This window comes from Tauraco erythrolophus, chromosome 2 (genome assembly GCF_009769465.1).
Source record: "Tauraco erythrolophus isolate bTauEry1 chromosome 2, bTauEry1.pri, whole genome shotgun sequence".
NCBI lineage: Eukaryota > Metazoa > Chordata > Aves > Musophagiformes > Musophagidae > Tauraco > Tauraco erythrolophus.
The window spans coordinates 65,905,461-65,919,567 of NC_141466.1; the positions used below are offsets into that span (position 1 = coordinate 65,905,461).

Below are 14,107 nucleotides of genomic sequence, written 5' to 3' on the forward strand. Positions count from 1 at the left end.
TCGTTGCGGCTAGAAGTACTCATAGCAGCTACTTTTGAAGGAGGGTTTTATTAAATCAAGTCATTGCACTTGGGTCATTTATTGCTATAGCTAACAAAGGCCATTAAATAACAAACACTTTTCATCTGTGGTTTTAACTGATTGTCTTGTTCTGTTCGTCTGCTACCAGCAGACACAATTTCTGTAGAGCAATTCATTCCAAGATTTGTTTCACGCTCTGATCACAGTGAAGAGTCTGTATAACAAAATTGGCTATCCCATTAGGCTCGATTCTTGCTTTTCATCATCTGACTTAGAGATACAAATTCTAAGTAAGAGTTTAGTGTTTGATGAGAAGCATTACTGGTGCACGTTATTCCTCCATATAGAGATCTGGCTCAAGTCTTCATTTGTGATGCGTCTACGTAATTAAAAGTTAAAAGCATTAATATCGAATCAGCTTATTAGCAATGTGACTAGCAAATGTTACCCAATACCTGCACAGTATATTAATCAAATTTTATGAGCAATTTAAATCAGCAACTGACGAACACTCTCCAATTGACTTTTTGATATTTGTATTTTATGATGCATCAACTGTGGAAAAAGCATACTCTCAAGAAGGAAAACTTCCACATCACTTGTTCAAGTGACATGCTAAATAATTATTATATTTATGGCTATTCTCATGAATAGAAACTTAATTACTTCTCTTACTGGTGAAATTCCCAAACTACGTGGCATGTTTTTGTCATTTAAGATCTAGAATACCAAAAGGAGATAAGGTGATTACTTAACAGAAGTAATGGAATGCATTTGACTGGCATTCTAAAGCTGTATGCTTTTTAATTCTTTAATCAAAAGAACATAGCAATAAATATCATTGTCTCCCACCACTTTGCATATTATTCTGGTGCACTGTGTTGAGATCAGGGGCTAAAGATAATGGCAATCCACAAGATTTCAACTGTTTTCTATAAAATGTGAAAGACGCCGTCTTGGATACCAGCACAATGCTGTCGAAGCAATTGTTTCAATCACTCGTTATAACACAAAGATGTTATTAAATTTAGAGGTATAGAATATGCTGAGAAAGTTTATGGCATAAATACATAAATATTGAGACTTTTTGAGAGTATCAAAGTTCCAAAGGGATTTATTTGGAGACATACTATAAACAAAACCTGACTATTGCAAAAACAGATCAAGATGCTTATTTAGCCACTAGAAAGACTGATGACTTCAGTTTAGATACACAGAAGCACAGACGTTGTGACTTCAGGTTTACTTTTTCATGCTGTATGCTGTAGTATTTTAGGCACAACAGGTTAAGACTGGATTCTAGCCTTGTTTCCGTACTTCTTGCATTCTGTGGTTTTAAAAGTTAATTTTGTCATAACTTCATGATTCAGTCCTACATCCCTTTTTAATCCAATAGTGCAAGTGACAAAATGTTCTGCTAAACTACCCAGATTAGATCATTCGTTCTTACTACAATGCATAGGAGTTTCACCTGCTTCATTGCATGAATAAATTCCTATCTCATTACTCAACTTATAAACAGCATATTATTAATATTTTCACTGCAGACAGGCACAACAGCGTAACCCTGGGCAAGACTGCCAAAATTATACAAATATCATATATTCCCTTTTGTGTGTAGGGGAAAAGTAGTGACTACAATTACAATACAGTTATTCCATCCCTCCCAATAGACTATTTTACAGATTAGTTGTAAAGATAGATCACCCTATTTATAGTATAGATCTCTTTAAAAATTAAGCTACAGGTATTCAATAAAAATCTATTAAGAATTCCCTCTGCTTTCTATACAGATTCAGTAGTATTTTCAAGCAAACCAAAAAATAAGGTCTGCAATTCCAGCACAGTAAGAAATAAGGCCTCTTTTATATTGGCAAAAAAATTACACCATTATTCTTGTTTTCTTATCTCTCTGAATAAAAGACTATATTCCTTTTTGTACTATAGTTTTTTCTTTAAGACTGTAGAACACCAGCAACCATTAATATGAAGTAAGAGTCAGTTCTCCTCATGTTCAGCTTTGAATTCCTGACGAGTTAAAAAACACTGAGTCCATAGCTGTCTCATGTAGACATCACTGCTTTCTTCAATTTTTCTATTTCATGCTGGAAAAGAGGTATTTTGAAAAGAAAAAGAGTCAGTATTATTAAAGTAGCAATAATCTAAAGCCTTCAGAGCTTTCATCAAAATTGTAACCTTTACATTGCAAAGATACTTAAGTAAACAAAGTCATACTACAGAAGCATTTGACAGCTCAGTATTTACAGCTGATTTTATACTTCAATATTGTCAAAAACCCAAGAATTTAACATCATTAAAAATTTACCTATAGCTTTGTTACATCTTATTGGATAAACTCACTCTGAATAAAGCAGCAAAAGCTGGGTTGTGGAATCACTTAACATGTCCCTGTGTAACGCTGCATCATCACCTCAGACTCACTTCCTAAAGCAGCCTTCATGCGAAATACTGCGCTGTGATTGATTTGTGTTTCTTCAAATGGATTCAGAGGATATATGGAAGTTGCCTCCTCTTCATCCTCAGTGTATACTTAAGGCAACTTCATTGATTGCTTCAGAGACATATTAAAAAGAGGACTCGCCAGAAGTTCTTCTCTAGTTTACGAAGCATATTTGTAGTCAATAAGAAGTACTATTTCACAAATAAAATGCCCTTTTGTACCAGACTGAAATAATTTTCTACAATGAGCTCATCCTATTAACTACTTAATGGCAGCATATTGTAATGCAGGTAGCCTTCATCATCAATAAACTGAGAGGAGCGCCATTCATTCATAAGTAAATTTGTCAGATATATTCTATTCTTTTGGCAAATTATCCACTTAATATTTAAACACTTCATCAAAACTTTAGGAAAGTTTATTTTTGCCCTGTTTTTCTTTTGATTACATAAAGCAAATTTGTCCTTCAAGTCTTACAAAAGCAAAATATTAATCTTCTCTCTTGGAACAGAGCCAGCGGGACATATTTCTAGCAAAGAGCAGAATCTAGCAGCACTAACCTGAACTCACATCCCAACACCCATACATATTGTTAGAAATAATTTTCCAGACAAAGAAAGTGGAACTAAGATGAACTGTGAATCCTCTATAGATATCCAACTGCCTCACAAGACATTCATTCAACCACACGTTAACACAGCAATGCAAAAAAGGTTAAGCAGGTTCATTAAGACTTTCCTGTGGCACCAAATTCTGGAACGCTGCCTATATACTTCTAAACTTCCCCCCCTCCTCAAACTGCTAATATTACCTCCAGATTACTTCGTAACTGCTTCTCTTCTTCCAAATCCTTCTTTAGTTTTTCCAGTTCTCTCCTAATAGTAGTTAAGATATCAGAAACACAAGTCAGAGAAGGGGGAAAAAAATTTCACATTACTGAGAACAGGAAGTACAGGTCTTGTTTAAATTTTACAAGAGGAATTCACATAACTGTCTGATGCTACATTTTATAATTAAAACTTGCATGTAAGTACATGCCCATGAGTAAACTGGTACTCAAATCTGGTGGACCACAAGCTTCCACCAACTCCCAACACTTCTTACCTATCCCTAACTTATAATCACAATTTTAAATAGGCTACTTAAATTTCTACTGTTACTTTACTAGGAGAGTGGAATTTAAACCAAAATAACCTGGCAATTTCTAGATAGAGAAGAGAAATTCTTTACAATAAAAAGTTCTTAATACATGTTTTATTTCATAACTATGTTCAGGCAAGAAAGTGCTATGAATTATCATCGAGTCTCTGAAGAACTAATTCATTGATCTCCAGAACTCATAATTTACTAGTTTGCTTTGGAGACCAACTGAAGCTGATGCTTTATAACCTCTCAAGAGGTGATTCTAAAAGCCGGTTTGGTTAGCACTAGCCATCATTTAAATAGTACCAAAATGAATATCTGTGCTCTAAAACTCTAAACAGAAAAGGTAAAATTCCCATAGATTGGTCTTTACTATGTTTACTCAAACACAAATTACACTTTTCTTCTACACCACTCTCCAAACACCATCCTACCTACATGCACACAGATGATGGGGCCACCATGATCACCAATTTGAAAAGCTCAGTAATATCTTCCCCTACTATACCAGTCATGTCAATACTGCAATTACTTGTGTGCAGTGTTACAGAGGCCATCACACTGTATGTTAAATACCACAAAAATTATCTACTTTTCCTTACAGTGAAAGTGCTAACTGTTTAACAAATATTTTCAAAAAGCTGTAATGAATGCAGGAGTGTGAAGTAGGAAGAAACAAAGGTGTACAAATCCCAAAAATACTCTGACATCAAATTTGTACATATGCAGGATATCTAGTTGGATCAACTTCTAAAGAAAGTAGTTCTGAGTTAGCATTAATATAGAATATAGGTGTTTTTCTGTTTTGTTGGGGTTTTTTTGTGTTTTTTTTTAATAAGTTTGGCATTGAAGACATTTGGAAGACATCTATACACGCCTTTTAAAATTGAGAAGGAAAATATTTACCCATGTTCTTTCTTCAGTGTGTCTACTAAACGCATCAAATCATTAATCTGAGTCTTGAGCTCTTCCACAGAAGTATTTTCATCATCCGTTTCTCCTTTAAGTTGGGTATCTCCAGGAAAAAAGTTCAGTAAAACAGAACTTGGCCTCTGAGATGAAGATGGAATTGGTGGACTAAATGCAGATGGCTGAAAAAAATACATCAGTACAAAGCCAAGAAATGAAATCATACTGATCACTTATAGCACACAGGTTATACTGTTATGGGAGCTATATGTGCACAAATTTCTTTCATTTTCTACCCAAAAGGTAAAAAACAACGGCCAGCTCAAATGGACCACTCTAGTATATGAGAAACAAGTCATTTTATACAGCTCTTTATTAAGCATGTCCCTGAGGTTCCCGTTGTCACTAAAAAAAGTGCTCACACTGCAGTTCTCTACACTTTAAAAAAATAAGTGTTTTAATGGAGCCCATTGGTTCATTATAAACAATTTTTTGCACACTTTTCTGATCTGCTCAGTTATTTTGTCTGTCACGAGACTACAGGCTGAGCAGACATGAAGTTTATTTGGGAAACGATACCATCGTTTCATGCTACCCGATTCAATAGCTCTTACCAGAACTGATGAATTTTATACTAAAGTATCAAACAAACTTATACTAAAATTTCTAATATGAGCTTTGTACAAAATAACATGGCTCACTTGCATTTAAATACAATCGTGCATTTACGTGGCTACATCAATCTAAACCGTAAATATAAGCACGATGAACAGAACATCTAAGCTGCCTGGTACTTCTCTAGCTCCTTGGTATCATACCTTTTTCGTTTCAACTGGCTTTGGTTTGGCACTTTCTTCTTCTTTCTGCACCTTCAAATTTTTTTCTGGACTCATGTTTTGACTTGTCTGGCAAACCATTCATAAAAAATTAAAAGGTTTTAAGAATTTGTGAAAAAAAAGTGAATAAAAAAAGAACTGTCATAAGTTTCTAAATACGCAATAAATAAATAAACCCACAAAAAGAACCCCACCAAACTTAAGTTGCTAGACTACCATGGCTTTCTTTCCCTGCCAGTCAGAACTTTCCTTCCCCACAATACTCACTCATCTGAATTTAAATCAAACAAAGGACTCATGGGCAGGATTTTCAAGCACCTCTGCAGTACTTAACAAGTCCTTGATGTTTTTGGGAGCCTGTAGGTGCTTCCATAAAACACAAATATTAAGAGGCAGTAACTGTAGATGGTAACTGGCATGATTGAACTATCCAACATCTGATGATACAATTTGATTTAAAGGACTCTGCACCACCTGGTTCTCATGATCTGACAATCTCATGTCTTCACACATGAGATCACAAGCCCCGCATTACTGTTAACATTAAATTACAAATTTGTTGTGGCCAAATACTATGTAAGTTTATTTATAAGGCACTAAGGACACTTAGAGTTGTGTGTATGCACAACATCTCTAATTATCAGTGATGTTTGAAGAGCTGAGTAGCTACTGCAGCAATATCCCACAGAACAGAAAGATTCCTTCAGCTGCAACGCATTTGTATTCTCTCACATATGCTTCCCTCTTGGGAATGGATATTCCTGTAGACTTTGTCTACAGGAACTGAACCTCTGCAGCATTTTGAATTTCGCTCTCAGGTAAATGGTTCATAAGACTGCTTCCCAGTTCAATCCTGTTTCCTAGGAAGTCAGTTTTTAGTTCACTGCTAGGAAAACACACCCAATATACTCACAGGACTACTGCTATTGAAACGTGTAGGCAATCTCCTACCAGGCATCTTGGGTCGGTTTGCAGTAGGGTGTGATAGGTTATCTGAGGTAGCTATTACATCATCAAAGCTTAACAGATCTAGAAAAAGATGAAAACACAGATAACCATCACGACCAGAAGGTTTTGCTGCATTCTTTTTCATCACTTTTCTCCTTAAGACAAAAAATACTATCAGAATTCTTACTGTTTCAAAGATTTTCAGCATATGCGACATATAAGCCATATGAAACAACTACCTGACTTTGGCATATCTGGGAAACCACGTTTTCCCCCTTGAAAAAAATTAAGAGTTAATTCAACTAGCATTTAAATTCAAGTTCTCAACAGAAGTGCTGCATAAAATAGACCTATCTGTAGAAAAATATACTTATGACTGTTTTTTTTGAGAGGTGCCATATTCAGCTATTTGAAAGAGCATATTTTCTCACTGCTAAACTTGCAGAAAAAGCATGAAAATCTAAGTTTAGTGACCAAGACAAAAATAAAAACACCATGATAGAGTACATGTCCGCAGGTTCATGAAAGTGAGTCAACAAGACATTAACTGCAAATATTTCTGTGCAGGGTAGTTTTTTCATATGCAGTACTTTGTCCAAAGAAAATACATGACTTCATAAAGTCTGTAATAAAACATTTCAAAACTCTATTCTCACACTTCATTAAATCATATAGATCTCTGCTTATTAGTCTCTATGTTCATAGTTCTTGGTAAACTCGCACTGAGATCATAGAAATTCTTTACATCCTATAGGAAGCGGCAACTTTAGGAAAACACTTGTAGGAAGAACAGAATACATCTAATCTAATAACATAAGGAGTTCACCTCATTAGCAACTGGACTTCTTAACTGCTTCTGCACAAAAATAACAATACTTACCTACCAAGAGATGTGCAATGAGATAGGCTTTTGATTTAAGCACTGACATAAGATTATGGATATTATATACATATTGTACAACACGAATTCATTAGACTTATTCTAGAGACTCTTAACTAAAACATCACACAACATTTACTACGGACATCAAAAGTAACCTTCAAAGTTTGGGGTTTGTTTTTTGGTGGGGTTTGTGGTTTTGGTTTTTTTTTGTTTGGTTTTTTTTTGTTGGGTTTTTGGGTTTGGGTTTTTTATTTTTTTAGGAGGGAGGTTGTTGGGGCGTGGGTTGTTTTTTTTTTTGCAACCTCTGATTTTTACATGACATTACAGAAGATACGACACTGTCTTTCCCTATTTTCTCCTTCATTTTGAAGCTACAGCAAGAGGTCAGATAAGAAAAAAAGCCCTAAGAACACTGGGCCAAGACCATTCATGCTACTTCAGAGTTCGGATGACTTAAAGTCATTTGGTTACTCCAAGTTTTACTCATCCTTAGTCAAAACTAATATATACCTGTAGGAACTAAGTTCTCCACTGGATGTTTTAAATGATTTTAATGTCCTCTACTCTGCATCACTATCCTTTGAAGTCCTTAAAATATACACATCTTTTAGACATTCCTGAACTTACCTACTTCATCATCTGTTGCCTTGTTGAAATGCAAGCTTTTATAACACTTTCTGTTACCAATCAGGTTTGCTGCTTTTTAATGTTATTAAAAAGAATGTAAAGACAGTGTTTTGTAAACATGTAATTGTATTTGCAATTAAAAAAAGCGGGGAAGAAAAACAAAGTAGGAAGAAACAGAAGAGTGATGAATGGCAAGCGGCTGACGGAAAAGAGGATGAGGGAGAAATAAATAATTATGAAGGTATTTCTGTTGTAGTCTGTGCCAATAAAATATTTAACTCATTAGAAGACAAGCAACAGTGATAAGGGTTGTCTCTTCATGTTCTTTACTCAGTCATCAGTAATCCCAGAGTGCTAACCCATGCCAAAACGTAAATCAGGATTTACATTAGTTAGGTATTATTAAAAAGATAATAAGAAGACAGGAAAAAAATATATATGCCTTTTCCCACATCTCAGTAATTTTTGCATTTAAACGATCTTCCTTTTGTCATTCTGCAGAAATGACAAATCATTTGGCAGTAAATTTAAATAAGAATTGTAAATTTAGTTGCTATTATGATTTTAATGCCAGCCCTGTCTTCATGAATAAAGCAAACATCAGGCATAATAAGAGTATTAAGAACATGTTAAGAATAATGTGTACTTCTGAAAAAAACACAGTATTTGACAAGGCTTGAATAGGAAGACTACTACAGTCTTGAATTGTACATGATTTAAGTATAGATGGTGGGATGACACTAAAGACAGGAGATTTTTCCTATCTGTAAGAGCTTCTAAAGAAAAGTGCTACACCTGAGACAACTGCTCAGCACTGAAGTATTAACAGCACATTACTGTCAGAGAGAATTCTGACTGTCCTTGCATTTCTCTTTTTACCTTTACATTTGTTGCTTTGGCATAGGGAATAATTAAAGCACAGGCTGGTGGTGATTAAGATTTGTGGTTTTGGTGGTGATGGTTTTGCTTGTTTGTTTTGTTGTGGATTTAGGAGATTTGAATGTTTGTTTTTCTTTATAAACAGCATTCTTAATTATCTTAGGAGAAAGCTCATCCCCACTGAAGCCAACAGAGATACTGATGAAACCCACTGAAAGGTCACAATTTACACTCATTTCAATCAATGAAGTGATTTATCAATTAACTTTCTTACACACAGTCTGTGAGTAATTGTTGAAGGAAACCCCATCATAGTGCCAAAAGAGCAATACCATATACATCTGGGGATAACGTGAGTCAAAAAATTATTTTAAGGCTTAGTGAGAGCACCCTTCATTCTAAAAAGATGAACTAAGCTTAAACAGTTACTTAGGATAGACTATTAGAAACGACTCTTCTGCAAGCTTAACATGGATCCATACATTACAGAACTGTCAGGATCCTTAAGAGACACAATTAGGCAAGAAGTTTTGTTGAGATTTGTGAACGCTTCAAGTGTATTCATACCAGTTTCTCTTAAAAAGCCTTCACAAAAAGAAGCAAAGCTGAAGGGGTGTCTAAAGAAATTATGGTTCCAACATCTCATGTGACTGAGGTTTAAAAGTCTGTAATAGAAATGAAATGTATCCCATATTTTTAGAAGACAAGACCTCATAATAATCTGCAGAGTAAGAGAAGATGGTAGCCCTCTTTCTTATTACTCGTCTTGCTGATATTGTACCCCAAAAACTTAGGGTACAGATATAAGCTTTAGAATATTTAAATGTGCAATCGCACACATATTTGCTACAATTAAGCACAGGTCTCCATAACTTTCAAAAACACTATTTTACAAGACTGATGATACTAAATAGCCAACACTATTTAGTTGGGATTCAGTGCCCAAAGGTTTCATAATTGCATGATTTGCGTATATAAAAAGATAAAGCCATTCAACCTACATTTACCAGAAGTGCTCTAAGTATTGAACATATTTCGCTGTAAACACTAGGTTTGGCTTATCAATAGCTGAACTGTAAAGTTTAAGAGTTTTTTGTTGTTGATTTTCATGTGGGGTTTTTTGTTGTTGGGAGGGAGTGTGGTTTTTTTGTTTGTTTTTTTTTTTCATCCCCACCAGTTCCTAATTGAAAGTATACTTAGAGTAACTCCTTTAACAGCTAAGGAAAACAGGCATTCAAATAAACAAAAAAAAAGCATTTTAAACTGAAATCCAAAATTCTAGTATCGATAACTGCAACTGAAAATTACGTTTATGACGTTAAGAAGAGGCTATGTGTAATGGCATAAAGCATTTGGATTTCCTTATAGTTTGTTATCTTACCAAAATGGAGAAGGGTAGGGTAATTTCCTGACACGTAAGAAGGGAAACATGGCAAACAGGATAGGAAACAAAATCTGGAAAGAAAAGTCAAGGAGAGGAATGTCTAGAAAAAGATTCTGAACAAAAAAAATTATTTTACAAAGCAGCAAAAAGAAACATTTGTAGAAGAAACAGAATCGCTTTACATGTTCAGCATGATAGTATTACAGCTTTAGTCTTTTACAGTGCTTTAATTCTAATTGAACAGAGAAACATTTATACAGTTTTTCAAACAAAGCTCGAAGAGGAGGTACTTCAACATGATCAACGTTTCTGAATGTTTTTAGTATTTGTCCTTATCTGATGGCTGGGGGCCTAATTTTGGCATGCGGTGGCTTGTTTTTTCCTATAGGTACAGAATATTTACAGCTTATCCTTAAGCTAAATTGAAAGTGGCTCAGCCTACACCACACTTCATGGTCAAACTAAGTTCCAAAAAAAAAAAAAAAATTAAATAAGACCCATACTTAGAGCAATTGGTTTTCTAAAAATTAATTCACTTCAGGATCTCAATCTAAAGCGGGAAAAAAATGACAAAAAAAAGACACTGGTAACACAGCTGTCAACCTCAGCCACAAATTTTCCCCCATGTTTTATTCTAGTTTTTTGCAATATTAAACAATCTCAAACTTTATATAAGGACTCAACATTTTTGGAGCTTTATATAGCCTTAGCTGCTGCATGGAGTATTATGTCTTTAGCAGCAGAATGCATACAGAGACATAAAGCATGAGATTCTCTACATTTTACTGGTAGGAGTTTGGTCTAGTCTCTTTTCACAAGAGTAGTAAAACAAGTGACTTGCGCAGATTGTTTTAAACAAGGGTAGTTTCACATAACAGAGGATTTTTGAAGCTTTCCTTAAATAGCAGCTCCTTGACACTGCCAGTGCTGCATCCCAGCACGGACTGCCTAAGACTCTTTCTTTCACTTGCTCTGCACCAGACAAGGACCACTAAACAGACCTCATCTACTTGCTTGTTACACACCTCTGTCCCCTGCCCCATCTAGATATTAAAATCTTAAAATTCTCCAAAAGCCTGTAAAACCTTATGTTAGTCAATCAGAATTCATAGATTATTATATTTTTCTAAATCTGTATAAAATTAGGGGTTTTATATGGATGAATACCTAGTATCACAGCTACTATGTTGCCATTCTGGTTATTAAAGATGTCAAGATAATTGAACTTAAAGAAAAAAAAACATATTCTATCTGTTTTCATGGGGAGTTTTTCCTGGGGGAGTTTTTCCTGGGGAGAAATGATACTGTGCTATACAGTAACACATCTAGCACAATCCTAGAGATAAACATCTGAGTAGCAGGACAAGGCTTACACTTTTAGGCTAGGTTGTGCATTGCTCTCATCTCTCAGCTTACTTTGGCCTGAAAGTGTTTCTTCCATATTCAAGCTCATCTTTTTAAATAGAGGCAATAATTAAATTGTCAGTTCTAAATCTTTAAAACAAGGCATATCACAGCATACACAGACTGCACCGGGGAATAAAAACAGAACTTACAAATATTTAGGGTAATACTGATAATATTTGTAACATTTCCAGGATATTTCAATACCTGCTGAAGTCCAGCTTTCTCGTGGCTCAGAAAAACATAACTTCTGTGTTAAAAACATACATAAACTGACCTTCCCTCATACAAAGCGTTTAAGCTTAGAAGCACATTTTAAAATGCTTAATGGAAAAATCAGGAGTACTCTTTTCTAGTCATAAACTGCTTCAGTTTTTTAATGCATTATTTTTATATCTCAGATGATTTTATTATACTTCAGGACCAACTATTCTACAACCTGAATATCATAACTAGCCAAAAAAAAAAGTTACGCTATTTAAAAATGTATCCTTACGAAAATCTTTTCTGAGATGAAAGGTTGCATTTGAGATGTGCAAGCCAAATACTGCAGGTACAATTCACTAAAGCTTTTCCTGCAGTAGTTAATTATACAATAAATATAATTTACAGTTTAAAAAAAAATATGCGCATAGCAGATGATCTCTGCCTAAGAGGCACACAGAGGACTGAAATTTGTTGTGCTGTCAGTAAAGGACAAAACGTAACTATATAATAGCTCAGAGAGCCTCATCATTAATGTGGGTGCTCTAGCCAGTATCAAGGTTTTTACTGGACAAATTTAGATTTAAAGACATGCCAGGTTTGGCTCAAGGTGCATTAAGCAAAGCCATAAGCATGAAATTCAAATGTGCAATGCTCCACACTGGCCCAAATTTAAGGTATGATAAAGTCATAATCTAGAATATCTAGTCATACCTATGAACTTAACCACAGAACGCTGAAGGTAGTGGCATTACATTACAAAAATACTCAAGTAGTTAGCTAGAAAAGCAAAAGTTACCCGAAATGCAAGAGCAGAACAGAACCAGTCAGCAAGGAAAACAATTTCACAAAATATGCAAGATAAAAGTGGCAGAAAAAAGCCTGCTTTCAAATTAGAAAAACAAACCATTACTTACATTCCTCCCTTCCTGTCATCCATTACAAAACAGAGCTCACCAACTACTCCCAAACAGCCTGACACCTGTTCTTCGCTTGCTGACTCTTACCTTCAGCTACCTACAGCACTTCTAAAAAACCATACTTCCTACTCAACAGGCATAATTGCACCCTGTGGAATTTTGAGTAAATTACTTAAAAAGCTTATTCTAACATTGTATAATACTGAAATCTGAATAGAAAGACCCAAAAGAATGTTCATTCTTTTCTTACCTGATTCTTTAGAGCTCTTTACCACGAGTGAATCTACCTCTACTGATTTTGGTCTAAGTGGTAACGGTTCAGAGTCTAACTTTGGTTTTGCTACTGGCTCAACTTCAGATTTTGGTCGAAGAGAAACAACTTCTCCATTAGATCTGTAGAACAACAAAAAAAAAAACACAAGACGACACACTTGGTCAAGAGATTAACTAGTTTTCAACTGAAACATACCACGAATTAGAAGTAAACAGAAGAATTTCAGTAGATTTTTTTCTAAAGCCTTGCTTAAAAAGTCTTTCGAAGAGCAATTCTAGTCCTATAAAAGCCAATTATTCTGTTTCAGCTCTTGCAGAGTTATCAAACATGTACAATCCTCTTGTAAAAATAATCCAGAACTTTTACTACAAGGCACATTTTGGCACTTAAGTACAAAATATTACACTTCAGTGCAACAGAAGAGAGCTGAATAGCACTTTCAATAATATCTCCTGAAACGTTCAGAAACACACCCAGATTCCTTGACATTAAAGTCTTCCTGTAGAGAAAAAAGCTGCCAAGAACAAGTTGTTTCTTTCTAGGTATTGAATAAAATATCTTGTATATATGGCTTTTCTTCTACCATGCATTCTTTCCAGGTTTAGTCACATCAATCAGGAAAAAAAAAAAAAGAAAAAAACACACAAGAAAACCCCCAAAATACAATACCACCACCTCACCAAAACACACACACACAAAAAAACCCAGATTACATTCTTCATTACAATCCTTGACATCATTTATGCCACAGTATAAAGTATATAAATGGAACAGTTGTCAGCTTCAATATGTGCCTGTCATTAACTCATCTCCAAAATCCTTTACTTGAAAGTTTTATTGCAGTAAAAAGAGATGACAGCCTTATATTCCTACCACAATGTTAAACTTTCAGACATTTAAACATGTTTAAATACCCCCAAGATTTAAAGTTTTCAATCATTAAAGGACCACAGTTTACTACAGACCTCTATTTAACTGCACGTGTATATTAAAAAAAAATATCTTTACTTGGGAAACTCCAAAATACCAAGTGATACAACACAATTACATATTGAAAACCTAAACAGAAGTAAAATAGCAATGGTTTAATTCTTCAGTCAAACATCCAATGTTCTCAGGGCTGTGCAAAGTGGGATCAGAGGCAGCTCTGCCTAGATTGCCCTCTGTTGGAGTCAACTGTCCAAAGTGCATGCCTTAACCACACTCCCTTTCCC

At 34.9% G+C, this 14,107-nt stretch overlaps 1 protein-coding gene across 1 annotated transcript in view; it reads right to left on the reverse strand.

Annotated features, from left to right (window-relative positions):
• Positions 1-1,072: 1,072 nt before the first annotated feature.
• Positions 1,073-14,107, reverse strand: part of CD2AP (CD2 associated protein) — a 69,907-nt gene continuing 56,872 nt past the window's right edge. Inside the window, exons 13-18 of the mRNA XM_086625543.1 lie at positions 12,870-13,012; positions 6,284-6,399; positions 5,353-5,439; positions 4,532-4,716; positions 3,294-3,357; positions 1,073-2,126 (exon numbers count right to left, since the gene is read on the reverse strand). Of these exons, the coding sequence (XP_086481669.1) occupies positions 2,085-2,126; positions 3,294-3,357; positions 4,532-4,716; positions 5,353-5,439; positions 6,284-6,399; positions 12,870-13,012 (637 nt within the window). The 3' untranslated portion in view covers positions 1,073-2,084. The remainder of the gene's footprint in view (positions 2,127-3,293; positions 3,358-4,531; positions 4,717-5,352; positions 5,440-6,283; positions 6,400-12,869; positions 13,013-14,107) is intronic.